Below are 17,958 nucleotides of genomic sequence, written 5' to 3'. Positions count from 1 at the left end.
TCAATAAAAATTAAGGTACGATAAACAAAAACAAAACAAAACAAAAAGCAATAACAGTTAATACCTGTGGAAGACAAAGGGCGGTAGCCTGCTATATAACATGAAACAAATGTGCATATAGAATACAACATCGGCATCGCGTTTCCAGGTCTTCGATAAACGAATTGACTTTTCTAAATGATGACATATCCCTGTTGTTAAACAGGTTAAATAATTATAATACCTACAGTAAACAAACAATAGCAATTACCTAACACACCCAAAGCAGTACCTTTGCACATAGAGCGCTGTCAACGAAGCAGCTCGTGCTACCTAGGATAAAGAAGCATGCCCTCAGATTGGCTGGTGTTAAACCCGACTCACAGACGTCAATACGCTTTGCGTGAGTGGAAAATGTCTTCAGTTTAGTTTGCTATATACCTCCTGCTGCTGAGACCGACTCGAGACAGAAAGCCGTGCTCGCTATAGGGAGCATATTGGAGAAGAATCAACTACACTTTTCAACTTTATTTCACACAATTTTCAGGGAATTACGGGTCTACCTTCTCCAATGAAGCATCACTTTACTCTGTTGAATGATAGTCCATAAAATTCAGTCATGAGTTGCTTGGATGTTATGTATCAAGTTTATGGTCCTCCACAGCCGTATTTTGCAGCAGCATACAGCCCGTATCACCATCAGGTACGTTTTGCAGAAGCTTTATGGCTATGGGCATTGAGAGTGTGACAGCTACACTGTGTCATGTTAATAATGTGCGGTAAAAAAAAAAAAAAAAAAAAAAACACTTTTTGGATTTTGTTAATTATTTGTGCAATTTCACGATGATTGTTGTTGACAATTTGATCCAAAAAGCTTTTGTTAGCATCTTCACCTGTAGCTTAAGCCTACATGGCTATGTAACTGTAAATCATTTAATTGCAAATGGTGAGGCAGGTATTTGAGACGCATTTATTAACTTAGTAATTGAATCAACATAAACAAACGACATATTAACAGGCATCAATCTTTGTTAAAAGATGCTGTGTGTGTGTGTGTGTGTGTGTGTGTGTGTGTGTGTGTGTGTGTGTGTGTGTGTGTGTGTGTGTGTGTGTGTGTGTGTTTTACATCTTCATGTATGCTCGTTTTCTTTGAAAATGCAATTCTGACTGGGTAGGCTGTATAGAAACAAAAACAGGTGTTCTATCTGTACCCAGCGAGCCAAACGAAAATGTGAATGCAGTGGAAGAGAGTTTTATTTAAAAAAAAAAAAATAATAAAAAATAAAAAAGTGAAAAATACACCAAACCAATATCTATTCATGTGCAGGTTTTTTTTTTGTTTTTTTTTTAATTATTATTAGTATTTTTTTAATTAAATATTGTATATGTTGTGTTTATATTTAGGCTACAGGAATGTTTGTAAAGTGAACCGTTATGCACAGTTTCGGCTGGACCACATTGATATAACTTTACTATCTGTATATTTATAGGCATACAATTAAATGAATTGTTTAAGTATTACATAAATCTTATGCAATAGTTTTAAACACATTTTAATGTTTTTGACAATGTACTTTAGATGCACAAATAACACAAGTGTTACCAAAATAAACATTACCGTGTAAACCATATGAATACTACAATATGATTAAAATCTGTTGCATATGTTTAATTATTAAACATTTAGATTTAAAAAAAAACACCGATAAAATACAAATTCAATGGCAAGAATGTCTACAGCACAGTGTGGCTAACGTATTCTACAGTTCTAAAACAAAGGCTGAACATGTTATTATAACATAAAGACTACAATTATGAAGTATGAAATATTTAGTAGCTTTTTCTGTACTTGAAAGGACTTATTTAGTTTCCCTTTCCTTCTCCCGGAGAACTTTTGCCACTTTCTTTGAACCTCACGGTCAATATCCAAAATTGGATCTTCGTTTGAACAGCTAGAAGGTCTTCATATTTTAAATAGTGTGACTTCTTAAAATGAGCCATGATTTGAGCTAGGAATTCCTACCCTATATAAAAAGCAGGCTATATTTAGGATGCGAGGCAAATTTAAATAATAAACACACCAAGAAGCCTAAGTATATTACAGAACACATTAGCTATGCTCTATTTTACTATCTCGTATATGATTGATGGATATAGGCTATAGAGGCTCAACACGGTCTTTTGTTGATGATTAGGGGCGTATTGCATTTGTGTTTATCTGAATTGGACAGGATTTCCTCTGAGTTGAAGTTTCTAAGATGTATGATAGATCCTCGTAGACAGTTGTAACGGGGATTATTTTACACGTATAGTTTGTGAGGATGAGTGTTTTAATTGCGCTAATTGTAACATTAATCTGTTTGAGAAGCACAGGCATGCACACATAGAATTCCGTCGTGTAATTGGTTACCTGGCATGATAACTAAACTGAGATTAAGAAAGCATGAAATTAAGTCTCATGGCAGTGAGTCAATTTACATAATTATTCCAAATAAAAATTGGACTTTGGTTTCCAGAGAAAATTAACACATCTTAAAATCGGCTTAACTATGCAACAGGTGAACTGGGATGTTAATTTTGTTTCATTCTCTTTTCGTCTTTTTGATTTATTGATTGTCATCTTTGTTACAGAAGCTAGCCTTTTATTCAAAAATGCAAGAAGCTCCAGAAAGCAGCAGCGGCGCGAGCTCGTTTTCCAGCCATTCTGCTCCCACTGTAAAAGAAGAGGATTGCGGCCGCGAGAAAGAGTGTCCTCCCGAAGCGGAATACATCAACTCAAGATGCGTTCTCTTCACCTATTTTCAAGGGGACATCAGCTCTGTTGTAGATGAACATTTTAGCAGAGCTTTAAGCCAGCCCGGCAGTTACGCGCCCAGCACGGCAGCTACCAAGTCAGCAAGAAACACGTCCTCCTGGAGAGGTGAGCATGTCTAAGAATTTGAAAATTGAACAAAGCAAATACGTTTCGTAGAACGTTCAACCATATTGAAACCGAGATGCTTAGTAGCGCATGTATGTATGCTTTTCCAAAACGGTATGCACCCGCATTTTTTAACGATGCATTTGTTTTATTAATATGACAGTGTGCACATTGTAATAGTTAAAGTTTGGGCATTTTTAAATATGTGCACTGTACACCAAGTGTTTAATAATTAAACATAAATCAAATGTAACCGATTGTAAACATTTTCCAGTATTAATGTTTATATATTATACACGGTACTGTTTATTTTGGTAACACTTGCGTTTCTTCTGCCCATCAAGTAGTCAGTTCTCAATTCAAGTTAAATACTAAACGTTTGGCTTTAAATCGAAAACACACAAAATAACCATTTGGTACTGGGGAACACTTTGCTTTTTCAAAGTTCTTATGCTTATTCAAAGTTCTTGCATATTCAGAGTTCTTCTTTCAATTCTTCACTTGAAATATGCATGGCTAAATTTATCAAATAAACATGGTTATACGGAAGTTGTATTAGTAGTAGTAGTCGTAGTAGTGAACACATCAAAATAGATCGCAGTGAAATTATTTGACACTCAAATTCATTATTTCTTCAAAAAGGAGGACATATAATTTAATTACACACCATTGTGGAAGCAATTACTTTGCTATCGTATTTCTTAGTTTGAGACTGTCTGGCTGTTGCCCATAAATTTGCTCTAATTGATATATATATATATATATATATATATATATATATATATATATATATATATATATATATATATATAACATTTAATTTAATTCTACCATTGATTTGGAATAGGAGAAAAGTCAAACATATTGTAAGACCATGACGTTTTGATAGCTTTGTGTATAGACAGAATAAATAAATGTAAATCTGTACAGACCACTTTGTAATGTGAATGATGTGTGCCAGGGTTTGATTAATGTACATTGGTGTGACCTTCTTGACATCTGTGTCAGTTATAGTTGCTAGTTATTTGGCAAAGTTCCACGATGTATTCGCTTAAAAAATACAAAAAGCACAAGGAATTAACTGATTTAAGCAACATTATAGACACTTTCCTTCACAAATACTATCTGCAAGGCTGGGTGTATTTCTTGTGGAATGCAAATCATGATAAAAAATGAAGCTGAACATTCAAGAGAAACTACATCCGTTATGCTTGTTTGATCAGTATTTATAGCAGTACTTAAAAATGTTTATCATGATTCATAATTTGTCTTCTGTATAGACCTTCGCTTAAGGCAATATGATGATAGTGTTTTAAATAAATAAATAAATACCTAAATAAATATATGTTGCATTGATGAATGTATGGGTTTTTAAAGTCATTTTCTGATAACTAGGGAAATTAGGGTTCAGTATAGGCTATTCAAAGTATATTAATACAGTGAAGCAGGAATGCATTCTTATTTCAAACATGTAATGTGTGCTTTTTACAAAAAATAATATTAAATCAGCCAAAGATTTTTGTTCATTTTTTTAAAGTGGATTTGAAGTGCTAAATTTCGATCAGATACTAGACTTTGTTCATTTATGATACATAGGAAAATATAAAATATGAACATACAATGTTATACACTAGAATATATCTAGCTCTTTTTTTTACCTTACTAAGTAAGTAATTTCTTATCATTGAAGCACATTGTAAAACAGGGAACTGTATCACAGGATATTTGTTCTGTTGTTGTTATTACAATAGTATAGTTGTTCCTAACATAAGAAAGCTAAGCAATGTGAAATAAAGGCCATTTATTATTTTAATTTTTTTTTTGGCATTGAAAAAGCATTTTAGAAACATAGTTATTGTTTTCAGTAAACTCACTGAATGTCTAACACCATTTATTTTGACATAATTATATTCTTCATCAATAATGTGTTACTCAAATTAAAATAAATATTTCTCCACCTCAGCTTTTTTCCAAGCTAAACTGAATTTGGATCCAGTGTTTTACTTGAACAGTTTTGATAAAGAAAACTAAAGCTGGGGTTGCTTATATACTATCTATTTCTGTTTCAGATGGATCATTCCCAATGAGCCAGAGAAGTTTCCCTCCATCATTCTGGAACAGCACCTACCAGCCTTCAGTGACAGCCACCTTAAGCAGCAGCTCCCTGGGTGCCCCTCACACAGAAATCCCATTCCCCACAGAACCTTACTCCACTGCCTCTTTACACAGCCACTTGCACCATGCTCCCCCTGAGCCGTGGCATCACGCACACCACCATCATCACCCGTACTCCCTCAGTGGGGCAATCAGCACACAGAGCTCTGCCTACCCACGACCCAGCATGCACGATGTCTACGGAACGCACTTTGACCCCCGCTACAGCTCTTTGTTAGTGCCCTCAGTACGTCCACATCGGTTGACCCCCACCACTGTCCCCACTCCTGGTACCCCACAATGTGACATTGGGAAAAGTGAAGCAGCCACCTCTGCGTGGACAACCCCAGGGGCCTTCTCCGGACCAGGGGCAGACATGGGTCAGAGCCTGAGTCTAAATGTGGATGCAGGTAAATTGAGAAAGAGTGCAAGTCATGCAATCACACACCAGTTCCATAACAGCAAAATAATTAATTAAAATCTCATTTCAGATTTGTTGACTATCATGATATACTGATGCAGGGCCTTTTACACTGTAAACCAAGTGTTTAGAACATACATCTTATGCAACAAATGTAATATACGTTTTAGCATACATGTTTCATTGGTGTTTATTTGTGTATTCTGGAATTATTAAAACACAAATATATCTGTGGCATAAGATTCATGTTTATTTCCTGATTCTTGGTTTTACAGTGTAGGGAGTGATATGGTAACCTGCTTCTCCACTGTAACGTTACATAAATAGTAAGAACTAAATAACTAACCATTCCAAACTGTTTAATTGTAGAACTGAAGAATTAACAGGTTTGTATTCCTTTTTTTAAATAAGTGGTGTAAACTGAAAAACCCAGCCCATTGTACTTCATGCATTTTGTGGGGCACTTTTGGAAAAGAATGTGGTAAGTGTAAGTTGCTTAAAATAAAATTCTGCTACAAGAGGTAATTATAAAACTTAAACACATTAAAAATAAAAAACACAAGTGGAAATATATATTTTTCAAGGATTTGGTTGATCAGTTATTCCAACTTGTATTTTATGATTGACGCTTTTAAACTTGCATGCAGTTCAAATTAAGGTGTTGCAATTGTTTGTGCCAGATGTCTACCTTATTCTTCACATTTCTGCTTCCATACGCTTCACTTTGCTTTGGGTGGTTTCTACTTTCATATTCCAGAGCTCTGGGAGTCTTCTAGAATTCGGCTATTTTTCTCCCTGTCCCTAATCTTCTTTTCTTGCCCTTTTTTCTTATTTTCCCTTCTTAGGTCTGCAGCCTCAGGATAAAAGCAAGGACCTATACTGGTTTTAAAGCACCCCCAAATCAACCTGCCTTGGCTGCCCTGTAAATCTACCTTGTAGAAATTTTGAAATTTAAAGACAGTTTCTTTCTAATCTTGGTTTCAGCTCGACGTTATTCCCTTTGCGGTGGACCTCTCCTGAGCTGATAAGCCCTAAGAAGTAAACACTTGAGAAAAAAAAGAAGATCAAACTGATCAATCAAACTGATCAACCACCTGATTTTCTTGAGTGGAGTAAAGACAAAGTGGAAACAACGGACTCAAATTGTATTTCTAGATAACTCGAGAAGAGTGTTTGAATGTACAGTGACTTCTTTTTTTAATTTAAATGAAGGTTTTAACTTTCAACAGGAAACGTCTGAAAAAACAGATTTCTTATAAACCACAAGAACGTTTTGTTTTTGAATATTTTCTTTTGTTTTATCAACTGACATCAATTCCGGCAAGGGTTTTGCTTTAACACTAACTTCACCATTCATGAAACCATGCTGCAGTTTATAACAAATACCTGACATCAGAAAAAGACAGACATATCATTTTGATTTGAACTGGTTAGTGGCTATTTGAAGCCACCTGACTTAATATTGCTCTACTGCAGCTGTCAGGAGCAACTGTTCAAACTTAACAGATAATCAAGGGGGTCCCTCTCTGAGTTTGACCAAACAAGTGCTTTGGTCTTCTTACAAGGAGCATTTTATGAAATCTGGACCCTCCCCCAACAGAAAATAAAACAGCCTTCATAGGGAACAACTGGACAAAACAGCAGCAAAGAGCACATTGTCAACACATGATCTCAGTGGCTCAGAAATTACTGTGTGTGTCGCTGTCTTTCTGCCACTTTAGTTACCAGTATTTTTAAAGATTGAAAGAATAGGCATTTGTAACTGTAAGAGAGTTACATTAAAGATCTTTATTACAAAGGTCTTCAGTGTTTGAGTTAATGTTGGTGCAAGATGTCAAAAGCTAAACATAAGATAGGCCTTTACATGTGAATACATTAATATATTCCCATTAAAGTATTTATTTTCATAATACAAATATGGTATAAATGTTAATTATTATTTTTTTCCTTTAAAGCAAGTTGTGGATGTCAACAGAAACAAATTTGATATAGTTCAGCTGTTTAAAACTGCTTGTTAGTTCTTGGGTATTTTGAGTATAACAAATAAGATAGAACTGTATTGTGCCTTCTATAGTCAGTTGTAAATGTGAGTTTTAAGATGTAGAAAATGCAGTGATCGTTTGGAATAACCCTGACATCACAAATCTGTATAACAGTTTATTAATGCTGGCTGAAGCTGTATGTGGGTTCCATTTTATAATAAAGAAGTAGGTTACTGTTCACTTTTCAAAGGAGAAAATGTACCTACAAGATTTTTTTTCCATTCCTTTGTGCAGTGTTTGCAGCTTTCAAATCTTACTTGTGTTGCCAGATTGATCACAATGTGTTTTAAAACTGAAGGGCCTTGAGCAGACCTTACCAATTTGTGGGTATGAACCAGTGGCTAATTATTTCACATGGTGTGAACGACAACGTTATTGTATTTGTAATCTCAGCCATAATATTGATTATATCTAATTCATTGTCTACAGAGGTTTTCACCTGCCAATTTTCTCTCACCCCGCCCCCAGAAAAGATAAAACACTACCTGCAATTCTATTTACAATGAACTCAAATTATAATTTTTTCCTCAGAAAGGCAAGAAAACAGCATTTGTTTTCTAGAACTGGCAAGAAACGTCAATGATTTGATTTATGCTTCCTGATAATAATGTTATCATATAATGAAATTGGACCCACTGTAATTAGATTTTAATGTTAGGTTTTAACATTTCAGTGGTGTGATGTAATATAATGAGAAAAATATGAGTTCAATAAATTAATATTAATAAAATTATTGGACCAGTAATGGAGATTTTAAATCTATGGGTTTGTTTTTTTTCCAATAAAATGTCTTAAATATCCAACATTCTATAACTGTGGACTATTCTGTGTAACATTGTAGAATATTGAGACAGGCTATGCTTTGACTTTTTCATGGACTGAAAACAAAGTAATATACTAGTAAGCCCTATGTACTTAACCCAGCAGTCACAACACAACCTAAAGAAACAAAATATACAACGTATAGAACATGCAGCCAACGTATAGAACCTGTGTTTTCTGCCATTGTATGTTTTTAATTTCATGCTGGAATGTATGGCATTTGTTGATTAATGGTGATTAAAAATACTATAAACTAGACTAAGGACAAGTGAAAACAACTGGAAAGAACAAGTCTTGTTTTTCTGAACTTCGGAATAGAAAAAAAAATGATACAGGGTTCGGATTTGGTCTTGGAAGTGGGGGGGTGGATATATATTATAACAGACAGCTGGGGTTTTAAAGAAAGCTTAGTAAGACATTTATTTTGGGATCAATAATATACTCTCCATTAAAAAGAAAAAAGTATTCAAGGTCCTAAAACTATCTGTGGTAACACGTGAAATAAATAACGTTGAATAAAACATATTTTGGGGCGTTCACCCCAACTCATGAATTGAGTCAAAAAGCAATTTATATAAACAGCTTCCCATAACATAGATATGGGAAAAACAGCTTGGTTTACGTTTGTTTTAATTTTGCAAGTAAATAATTATTATGTGACGCTTCAGAGATGTGGCACAGAGCTCCCACTGGGTTTTGAAGGTGGAACTGCAGCTCCAGCAGACTGGATCAGTGAGAGGACACTTGATAGCTGCTGTTTCTGTGGCTGGAATATTTGTGAAGTTAACGCATAATCTGAAAGCAGAAGCTAATAAATTATAGGGTGCTAATTGGAGCTGGAGTGGAGCTGTCAATGACACTATCCTAAACACCCTTATAACCTAAAAAGGAAAGAGAGACTCAGAGAACAGAAAGCAGTTGTCACTATGTGTGCCCTTCACTGCAGTTACAGAATTGAGACTGCAACCAACTCCCATTCTGTGAATGATAATGGAAGTTGTGTAGGCTTTTTTTTCATAAATTACATTTTGATTTAAAGTGTGATAAGCACTAGGGAGTTCAGAAAGTAAAATGGGTTTGTACTGTCAAATTCTCTTACTGTATGTGACTGAAATACATTTCCAAAAGTTACAGTGATTGATCTGAACAGAGGATTGTAGTAGCGATCTATTTTAATGTATCTACTGTTTGGTTACTAGATTAATCTAAACCTTACTAAAACTGCTGTGTTTATTTTATTTTTAATGTCTTGTTTATGTAACAGTACATATAGATTTAAATTAGGTCTGTGGGTTTTCCCCTTTGAAGATCTCAATATATACCACTTGTGCAACAATACACTAACACTTTATAATGCTTCTTTAAATCAAATGTAATTACATGGGAACAAGTATATAATGTATAAATTCAAATGAAATCAATAAGTAATATACTTATGTGCTAATATCCTAACTGTAGAGTTGCAGTAAATGAGACGAGATCCTCAGTTAAACTCACATAGTATTTAGGTCAACATTATCAAAATCTGTATTATGGACAGTTGGCACATTTCAGTATTTTTTTAATACATTTCTATTGCTATTTGTATTTTTGGAAATGAACTGGACAGCTGTTAAACAGCATTTGCTCTGTTTAAAGGAAAACTTGATTTTTTACTGTATCATTCTGCATTATAATATTAGTCTGCACCTTTGTATTAAAATGTATTGGCGGTGTTCATCATCCTCTTTCAGAGGGTGCATCTGCTGCTGTGAATCATCTTAGAAACCTTCATTGTTCTCTCACCTGCAGAGCACTTCTATCAGTTCAAAATAAGACAGGGACCTTGGCAAGTGTTATATTGCCCACAGAAGTCCTTGGCAATGTATTTACAATTGTATTTTGTGAGCTTAAAAAAACAACAGGTGCAGTATTCACATAATGGATAATTATAATTGCATGATTTTCATCTCCAGTTATCTCCAAAATATTGGGACATTTCTTAACAGGATTTTAAAAATCTTTTTTTTTTCTTTCTACTTTGCTATGTGTCAATTTGAAGAATAACAGTTTTTATTGGCTTAAACCTAATGAAAGCTATTTCATTTTCAGTTTGATCTTGGCATGTATTTCATCAGCTGAAGCTGAACTGTAAAACATATTACAGTTGAATGGTAAAGGACATTTTGTTTATATTTTGAAGATGAATAAATCACCCTCTAACCCTAATGGAGCGTTCACATATGAGAAAAGGTGACCCTGAGGCAGCCCTGGGCCACCTCAAATTACAAGTGTGAATGAGGTTTTACACTCTCCAACCAGAGAAACATGAAGTGTCATTTTACAACCAGTCACTGGGCAAATAACCATAGCAGGGACCTTTATTGGTGAAATCAATTTCTGACAACTGATACAGACTATTGCAATAATACCGTAGTATTTGTATTATTAGAAATAGGTATCATTTGATAGCACTCAAATATCTTATTTTCTGAATCAAGGATTATCCCTGTGAATATGGAACAGTCACAAGGCAGTCAAGAGATAACTACATGTTATGTTAGGTGTTTGGTAAAGAAGAATATACATTGATTTTAAATACTAGCACCAGTTTTGTAGGTGTACAAATAATGTTAAGACATTTCTGCCCACTACCATGAACACCTTCTGAAATATTTTATTTTAAGAGACAAACTGTCAGCAATAGAGTCACACTTATTCTGGAGTGACTTGCATCAAAATTCCCAAATTCACTTACAACTTGGAGTACTATTGACTTTTTTTGGCTTATACCCCCTCAGGTGCATGTATAAACCATTTACAATAGTTGTGGCCCATCCTGAAAAACCTGTTTTGTGCACTTTGATTGAAATCACTTTAAGTAACACTTGCAATATTCATGGCTAATGCTCAGCCTTCAGCAACATTCCAATATGAACACCACAAGCTGCTTATGCACCCTATTTAGAAATCTTTAACACATGTTGTTTTTTGACCAAATAAATTAGGTTTGGGATTCATGAAACCATAATCATATATTTCTAGAGGGATTGGAACACATTCTAGTGTATGAAAACACTCAAACGTTGGAAATTGCTTTTAAACTCAACAGCTCTTGCATACAAGCAGTCATTGGTCAATTCTTCATCACCCCCTACTGACCGAAAATGACTATGCTGCTAAATGTCAAACATTGTTAATGCATTGAGTAACTCTATAGACCTACAGCTATATTGCCAAAGTTTTGCATCACCCTATAGAATTAACCAATTTTGCTTCATAAAGTTGAATGAAACCTGCTGAATAATGTTACATTGAACAATGTAAAATTTTAGGTGATGCAAAACTTTTGGCCATAGCTGTGCAAAGGGTATTACATTCCATCAAATCATTAATTAGTTATCATGTGCCAAAAAATGTCTTAGCAACTGGATACTCAATAACCAGAAAAATACACAAAATGTGTCACCTAGCCATTTAAAACATGGATCGGTATTGCTGTATAATAGGCAAGTTGCAATCAGTAGTATATAACAAAGTGAATGAATTATATTAGGTTTCCAGTACATTAGCCGGTTAAGAGGAACGATTCAAGTTTCCCTCATAGCATTACTCTCTAGCTGAAATGGAATGCTAATAATGCTAATTCTGTAGTTGTTAAGCAGCTCTATATGACATTCAGACAGTCCACATGTCCCACATGGCTGACAATTTTCACACCACCAGCCCTGGCATTTTTCACATTAGTCAACATAGGCACTATAAATGCTAACTTGGAACCAAGAGCTGAAACATACAGTTGAAATGTATTCCATGCATAAAGTGTTTACTTAACCCAATGGTCACTTGTAAAGCGTTTTCATTTTATCCTAGGATTCGATTTGCTGAGTATGATGACGTTTTTAGCTTTTATCTCACCCACTCCCCAAAAAACCCACACACAATAAAGATACAAATTACACCAGCTACTGTTAATGTATTCATATTACTGCACAACAGTTTACACTGGTGGGTAACAGTATATTTTTATATTAATTTAATGTGGAGGTTGTATCACCTCAATCTTGTCTTTTGTAATGTTAATATAAGGGTCAATAATTCACTTCTGATAGAACATAAATATACACACTATATTAAACATCAGGAATGTATAGCTAATTAAAAACTTAAAAATGGGCTGCAAAAGGTTATTTCAAAAGGTTTTTTCTTGGATTTAAGTTAATTAATAATAATTTATTGTCGCCAACAGTTTCATAGTGGTACACACATTTCATTTCACAATCAACCACAACTAATATAAACATTTTATATGGAATTGTGCAAACAGTGCAAACTTATACAGTATTCTTTTTTTAAATGTCAATACACGATTAGTGAAAACTTTCCCCTGGGAACTGTAAGATTATAAATTCTCAAATTGTCTTTTTTTTCACTTTATGTTATCTGGCAAAACAAATATTTCTAGACAAATACAATAATCTGTGGGTCAGAATGTATTATCACACAAGGATATTTTTTTTTCAGTACTCTGTTTCCATGGTAACAAATATAGGCATAGAAGGAGAGAAGCACACTGTCAGTTGTTAATAATAGCATATAGTGCGGTAGTTGCATGTAATTTCAATTTTATGACTGCTTCTCAGGAGTTTAATATTAGGGTATACAGCTATGTCAGTTTTGATTCACCCTATAGAAACAACTAATTTTGATTCATAAAAAGTCAAATGAAACCTGCTGAATAATGTTACGTTAACATACTGAACTACATACCGCTTTGTAGTTTTTCCATATACTTAACCAAAAACTGAAAAAATGTGACATTTCGAAATCTAACACGAATACTACTATTATGGCTTCCAGTAGACTTTTGCAATATTATTTTGTAGTTGCTACGGCAATGCATTGCAGACAATTAGCATCACAGTTTACCGCTTACTTGTTTCAGTCAAACGGGTAGATGAATAGAAAAGAAAAAATGTAAATGTCAGTCAGTCTCTAGACTAGTCCTGCTGTGTAAAAGACTGGTAAAGGAGATGGGCCTGTTTAATACTAGGTCAGCATGATACGGATTCTCCTTCACTTGGCACAGCAATGGAGGCATAGTTTAGAACTGTGTTCTCTGAGGTTGCATCACAGCAGTTACAAGTTTCTTCATTAGGTTCCTTACAAGCTTTCATTTGGGAATCCGGTGTTGAAACAATACACAGAGACTGCTGCTTGTTCCTCTCTTCAGATTCAGCGTTATCTGGTTGAAACATCAGGTAGTTTAGTCCTTCATTGTTCTGGGTTGGAGTTAAACCTGCCATTGGAACACCATCTCTGTCCACTTCAATATGGTCTTCTTCTGTGTCTACAAAAATGAAAGACTGTTGATCATATACAGTGCCTTGCAAAAGTATTCAGACCCCCTGACCAATTCTCTCATTTACTGAATTACAGATGGTACATTGAAATTTCGTTCTGTTTGATATTTTAGTTTAAAACACTGAAACTCAAAATCAATTATTGTAAGGTGACATTGGTTTTATGTTGGGAAATATTTTTAAGCAAAATAAAAAAACTGAAATATCTTGCTTGCATAAGTATTCAACCCCTGTACTGTGGAAGCTCCCAGTTTACACCGATGAAAGAAATTGCCCTAACGAGGACACAATTACCATACCATTGGCCTCCACCTGTGAACCATTAAAGTTGCTATCACATTTTCTGGATAAAAACCCCACTGTTGAAGGATCATTGGTCAGGCTGTGAATCTGAAGGAAAATGAAGACCAACGAGCATTTTACAGAAGTTAGAGATAAAGTAATACAAATGCATAGATTAGGGAAAGGGTACAAAATAATATCCAAGTGCCAAGAAAAGGCCGTCCCTCAAAACTCAGCGCTCAAACAAGAAGGAGACTTGTGAGAGAAGCCACTGAGAGGCCAACAATCACTTTGAAGGAGCTACAGAGTTCAGTGGCTGGAAGTGGAGTAATGGTGCACCAGTCAACCATATCAAGAGCTCTGCATAACACTGGCCTGTATGGGAGGGTGGCGAGAAAGAAGCCGGTACTCAAAAAGTACCATCTAAAAGCACATCTGGAGTTTGCCAGAAAGCATGAGTGACCCAGCTGCGATGTGGGAAAAGGTTTTGTGGTTAGATGAGACCAAGATAGAGCTTTTTGGCCAAAACTCAAAGCGCTATGTGTGGCGCAAACCTAACACTGCCCATGCCTCAAGACACACCATCCCTACAGTGAAGTATGGTGGTGGCAGCATCATGCTGTGGGGATGCTTCTCATCATCAGGGACTGGGCATCTTGTTAAAATTGAAGGAAGAATGGATGGAGCAAAATACGGGGAAATACTGCAAGAGAACCTGCTTCAGTCCGCTAAAAAACTGAAGCTTGGGAGGAAATTCACCTTTCAGCAGGACAATGATCCCAAGCACAAGGCCAAAGCAACATTGGAGTGGCTCAAGAACAAAAAGGTGAATGTCCTACAGTGGCCCAGTCAAAGTCCTGATCTCAATCCCATTGAGAATCTGTGGCACTATTTGAAAATTGTGGTCCACAAGCGTCGTCCAACCAACCTGAACAACCTGGAGCAAATCTGCCAAGAAGAATGGGCCAAAATCACTCCGACACTGTGTGCAAAGCTGGTACATACTTACCCCAAAAGACTTAAAGCTGTTACTGCAGCGAAAGGTGGCTCTACCAAATATTAATGTGTGGGGGTTGAATACTTATGCAAGCAAGATATTTCAGTTTTTTATTTTTCTTAAAAATATTTCCCAACATAAAACCAATGTCACCTTACAATAATTGATTTTGAGTTTCAGTGTTTTAAAATAAAGTATCAAACTGAATGAAATTTCAATGTACCATTTGTAATTCAGTAATATGAGAGAATTGGTCAGGGGTCTGAATACTTTTGCAAGGCACTGTATTTACACAATCTGTTTTTTTGTCCTGGTGTTCAGGTTTTGCTTGGTTTAGGATTTACTTGGGTGCGACATGATTGGCTAAAGCATTTTTCCCTGGTACCTCCTAACATGTATATCAGCTATGAAATTTAAACATGGTCCTCATGTATCCACAGTAGTCCTTTAAACATGCACTGCTTTCCTGTGCAAATAAAACAGGACTTAGACAGCCTCTGAGGATTTAGCCTTCTCACTACCCTGAAAACAGAACGCTTGCAGCTGTGCCAAGGTTAAAAAAAAGAAAAAAGGCATTTTACTTTGTTCAATTAAAATCTTTGTTTAAATGCTTTACAAACACAGATCATCTTTTTTAATATAATCTAAGAGTAATAATATTGGTTTGAAAGGGAATTGAGAAATTGGTGGTTACTTCTGCATGTGTGTTCAGTTTCAGAAACAGCAATGTCAAATCCTGACTACATATATATAAAAAATAAAAAAAAATGCATTGTAAGAAAGATGATTTCCAATGTGTGTTTTATACATGTATAAGTGTTAATGTTGGAAGAATGGGACTGAGGGAGTCCTTGAAGACCAAAGTTAAAAACCACTAAATTAAAGTCAAAGTGCTAAATTTGAGCTTTCTTACAGTGGCTCCAGAAATCAGATTAAAATGCTCGACCAAGAGTCAGAATTTGTTACAAAACGCAATAATGATAAATTCTCTTTGGTTGGATGGGATGATACATTATCTTTCAAACCCTCGCTGACACTATTTAACGCATCAGCAGCTCCACACAATCAAACAACGCCTATCATACATCTCTCTGCACTACAATCATCAGTAATGTGCTAGTCCTTCCTTTAAACCCCAAATTACCCTGAGCACTGAAAAAACTAAAACATTGATTAATGTTTGATTAACAGGCAGATACTGCACTCATTCTACAGGTTTCAAGTATAAGAATATGTAAAACTAGTTGCCATAGACTTTTATAAAATACATAATAAATACAGTATGTCTTTAAAATAACCCTTGGAATTAGTATTATTAAAACTACAGAACTGCAAAAATAATTCAACAATGAATTTTAAATTAGGTGTGCCAAGGGAGGCTGCTGTTTCAAGTAAAGTCCTGAACTGTGAAACTATTTAAAAATTTTAAAAGACGACCTGGAAAGCAAGATGAAGTTATGATGTCGGCTTTAAAGTCAAGTTAAAGACAGTGAGAAGACTTCCAGTTAATGTTATTTAGAGAATGAAAATGCCCTTAAAGCATATAAATACAGCTCAATTTAACCCAATTTGTCTTTTTACACATCTGTCAGTGAAGGGAGTGTGTCTTTGTTTTCAGAATACTCTGCATAACTGAGCCTCTTTGCTACAGTTTTTATTGTGGAAGGTACAAAGCCTGTGGTTGCGGATGACTGACAAAAAAACACAAGAGGATAAAGAAGAATCTTTAAGTAGTGTACTATAAAACCCACCAAGACAAACTGTTGACAGAAACTATGTGATAGGCATTAGGGGATGCATAAGGGCCTGCCTAGTAAAACAAATACATGTTGATAAAAGAACAGTATCCAATATTTGTAGTGAAGTGTGCTTTCCAGATGGAAAGTTTACTGCATTAAATATTTGTACCTAGAAAACTGAAACGGGTGAATTTGCTAATTCACTTTATCATTGCATCACTATGCAATAATTTTGTTCACTTGCCTGCCAGTTAGGCATGCAACACATGTCATGACTTTCATTGAGCTGCATGTAATTTCTAAAATACCAAATTATTCCAGAGAAACACAAACAATGAACATTGTTCAAACAAGGCAAGTCAGTGCAACTTGAGGGTCAGTAAATTCTTTGATAACCTAAATTATTAGAAATAAATGTATTATTTTGACTTTAGATCAGTAATATTTGACGACAAATAGTAAGAGTGCGGGATGCTGACAACTATTAAAAGCAATTCTACCTGCCACAAAATTGTACAGATGATAGTCTGGAAAGCATTCCACTAAAATCAGCAGTGTATAAAATAAAAGGTGCGTCCTTTATTACTGTAATGGCCTTAGCTACAATCCATTAATAAAATATCCCAATGGCTGGGTTTACATGCACGTGATAATCGACTCTACGGTCGCGTGATGTTTTCACGCGAATACATCAGCAAAAGAACGTCCTTTGGTAAGTGCAATTTTATGGGTAGGGTCAATCGCTTTCTCACAAAAACAATTGCTGTAAAGACCGGCAGATGTGTACAGGAACATTAGGATGCTCATCCTGGTACTGCCAGTGCATGAAGCTGCTCAGGAACATTTCCCCCTCTTCTCAATCTTATATTCATAAAGATATATTAGTAAGAAACATCTGCTACAAATCAAGGATGACTGTATCCCGGTAGCTCTTCCATTGTGAGCGTAGGCTATTGTTCCATTAAAAAAAACAACACTTCCCCACATTTTAGGCCTGCTTTTCCCTCACATATGTGAATGCGCCTTAAACAGCAAATGTGAACGGGGTTGCAGACCTAAATCTGAAGCGGCCCTGGGCCAGCCCTGTAGTATGAATGGGGTCTATGACACAGTCATTTTCTTTCTACAGTGGTGCACTGCATGAAGGTAGCAATGCTACATAAAATTGATATGTTTTCTATAATCTAGACCAGTGGAATTAACCTGTAGCTTTTTCAATCAATTCCAGTCCATGACCTTGTGCCAACCATGTCTTTAATT

General features: G+C 35.4%; 2 protein-coding genes across 7 annotated transcripts in view; one reads left to right on the top strand and one right to left on the bottom strand.

The window, feature by feature from the left end:
- The first annotated feature begins 370 nt into the window (after nucleotides 1-370).
- Nucleotides 371-8,319, top strand: vgll2a (vestigial-like family member 2a). 6 transcript variants are annotated; one of them, XM_059024522.1, is made up of 4 exons: nucleotides 373-682; nucleotides 2,614-2,899; nucleotides 4,969-5,463; nucleotides 6,459-8,319. In XM_059024522.1, exons 1-4 carry the CDS (start codon nucleotides 599-601, stop codon nucleotides 6,497-6,499), a joined length of 906 nt encoding a protein of 301 aa, XP_058880505.1. In that variant the 5' UTR covers nucleotides 373-598; the 3' UTR covers nucleotides 6,500-8,319. The 6 variants fall into 6 exon arrangements, with proteins under 6 accessions (XP_058880503.1, XP_058880505.1, XP_058880502.1 ...); XM_034004266.3 differs by having other exon boundaries at nucleotides 374-682; nucleotides 2,611-2,899; XM_059024521.1 differs by having other exon boundaries at nucleotides 374-682; nucleotides 2,611-2,899; nucleotides 6,320-8,319.
- A 4,094-nt stretch (nucleotides 8,320-12,413) lies between these two features.
- The window catches only part of ros1 (c-ros oncogene 1, receptor tyrosine kinase), a 44,338-nt gene continuing 38,793 nt past the window's right edge, over nucleotides 12,414-17,958 (bottom strand). Inside the window, 1 exon segment of the mRNA XM_059024792.1 lies at nucleotides 12,414-13,667. Within this exon segment, the coding sequence (XP_058880775.1) occupies nucleotides 13,372-13,667 (296 nt within the window). The 3' untranslated portion in view covers nucleotides 12,414-13,371.

This window comes from Acipenser ruthenus, chromosome 5 (assembly GCF_902713425.1).
Source record: "Acipenser ruthenus chromosome 5, fAciRut3.2 maternal haplotype, whole genome shotgun sequence".
NCBI classification, from domain to species: Eukaryota; Metazoa; Chordata; class Actinopteri; order Acipenseriformes; family Acipenseridae; genus Acipenser; species Acipenser ruthenus.
Note: the sequence above shows the minus strand (reverse complement) of the source record. Positions and strands in the feature narration are given on the sequence as shown.

Bases quoted from the DNA above. Each gene is read 5' to 3' on its own strand.
- vgll2a (XM_059024519.1), top strand. From the start codon at position 599: ATGAGTTGCTTGGATGTTATGTATCAAGTTTATGGTCCTCCACAGCCG. The intron at 683-2,610 runs GTACGTTTTGCA...TCTTTGTTACAG, and splicing joins ACAGCCCGTATCACCATCAG to AAGCTAGCCTTTTATTCAAA. The intron at 2,900-4,968 runs GTGAGCATGTCT...TTTCTGTTTCAG, and splicing joins AAACACGTCCTCCTGGAGAG to ATGGATCATTCCCAATGAGC.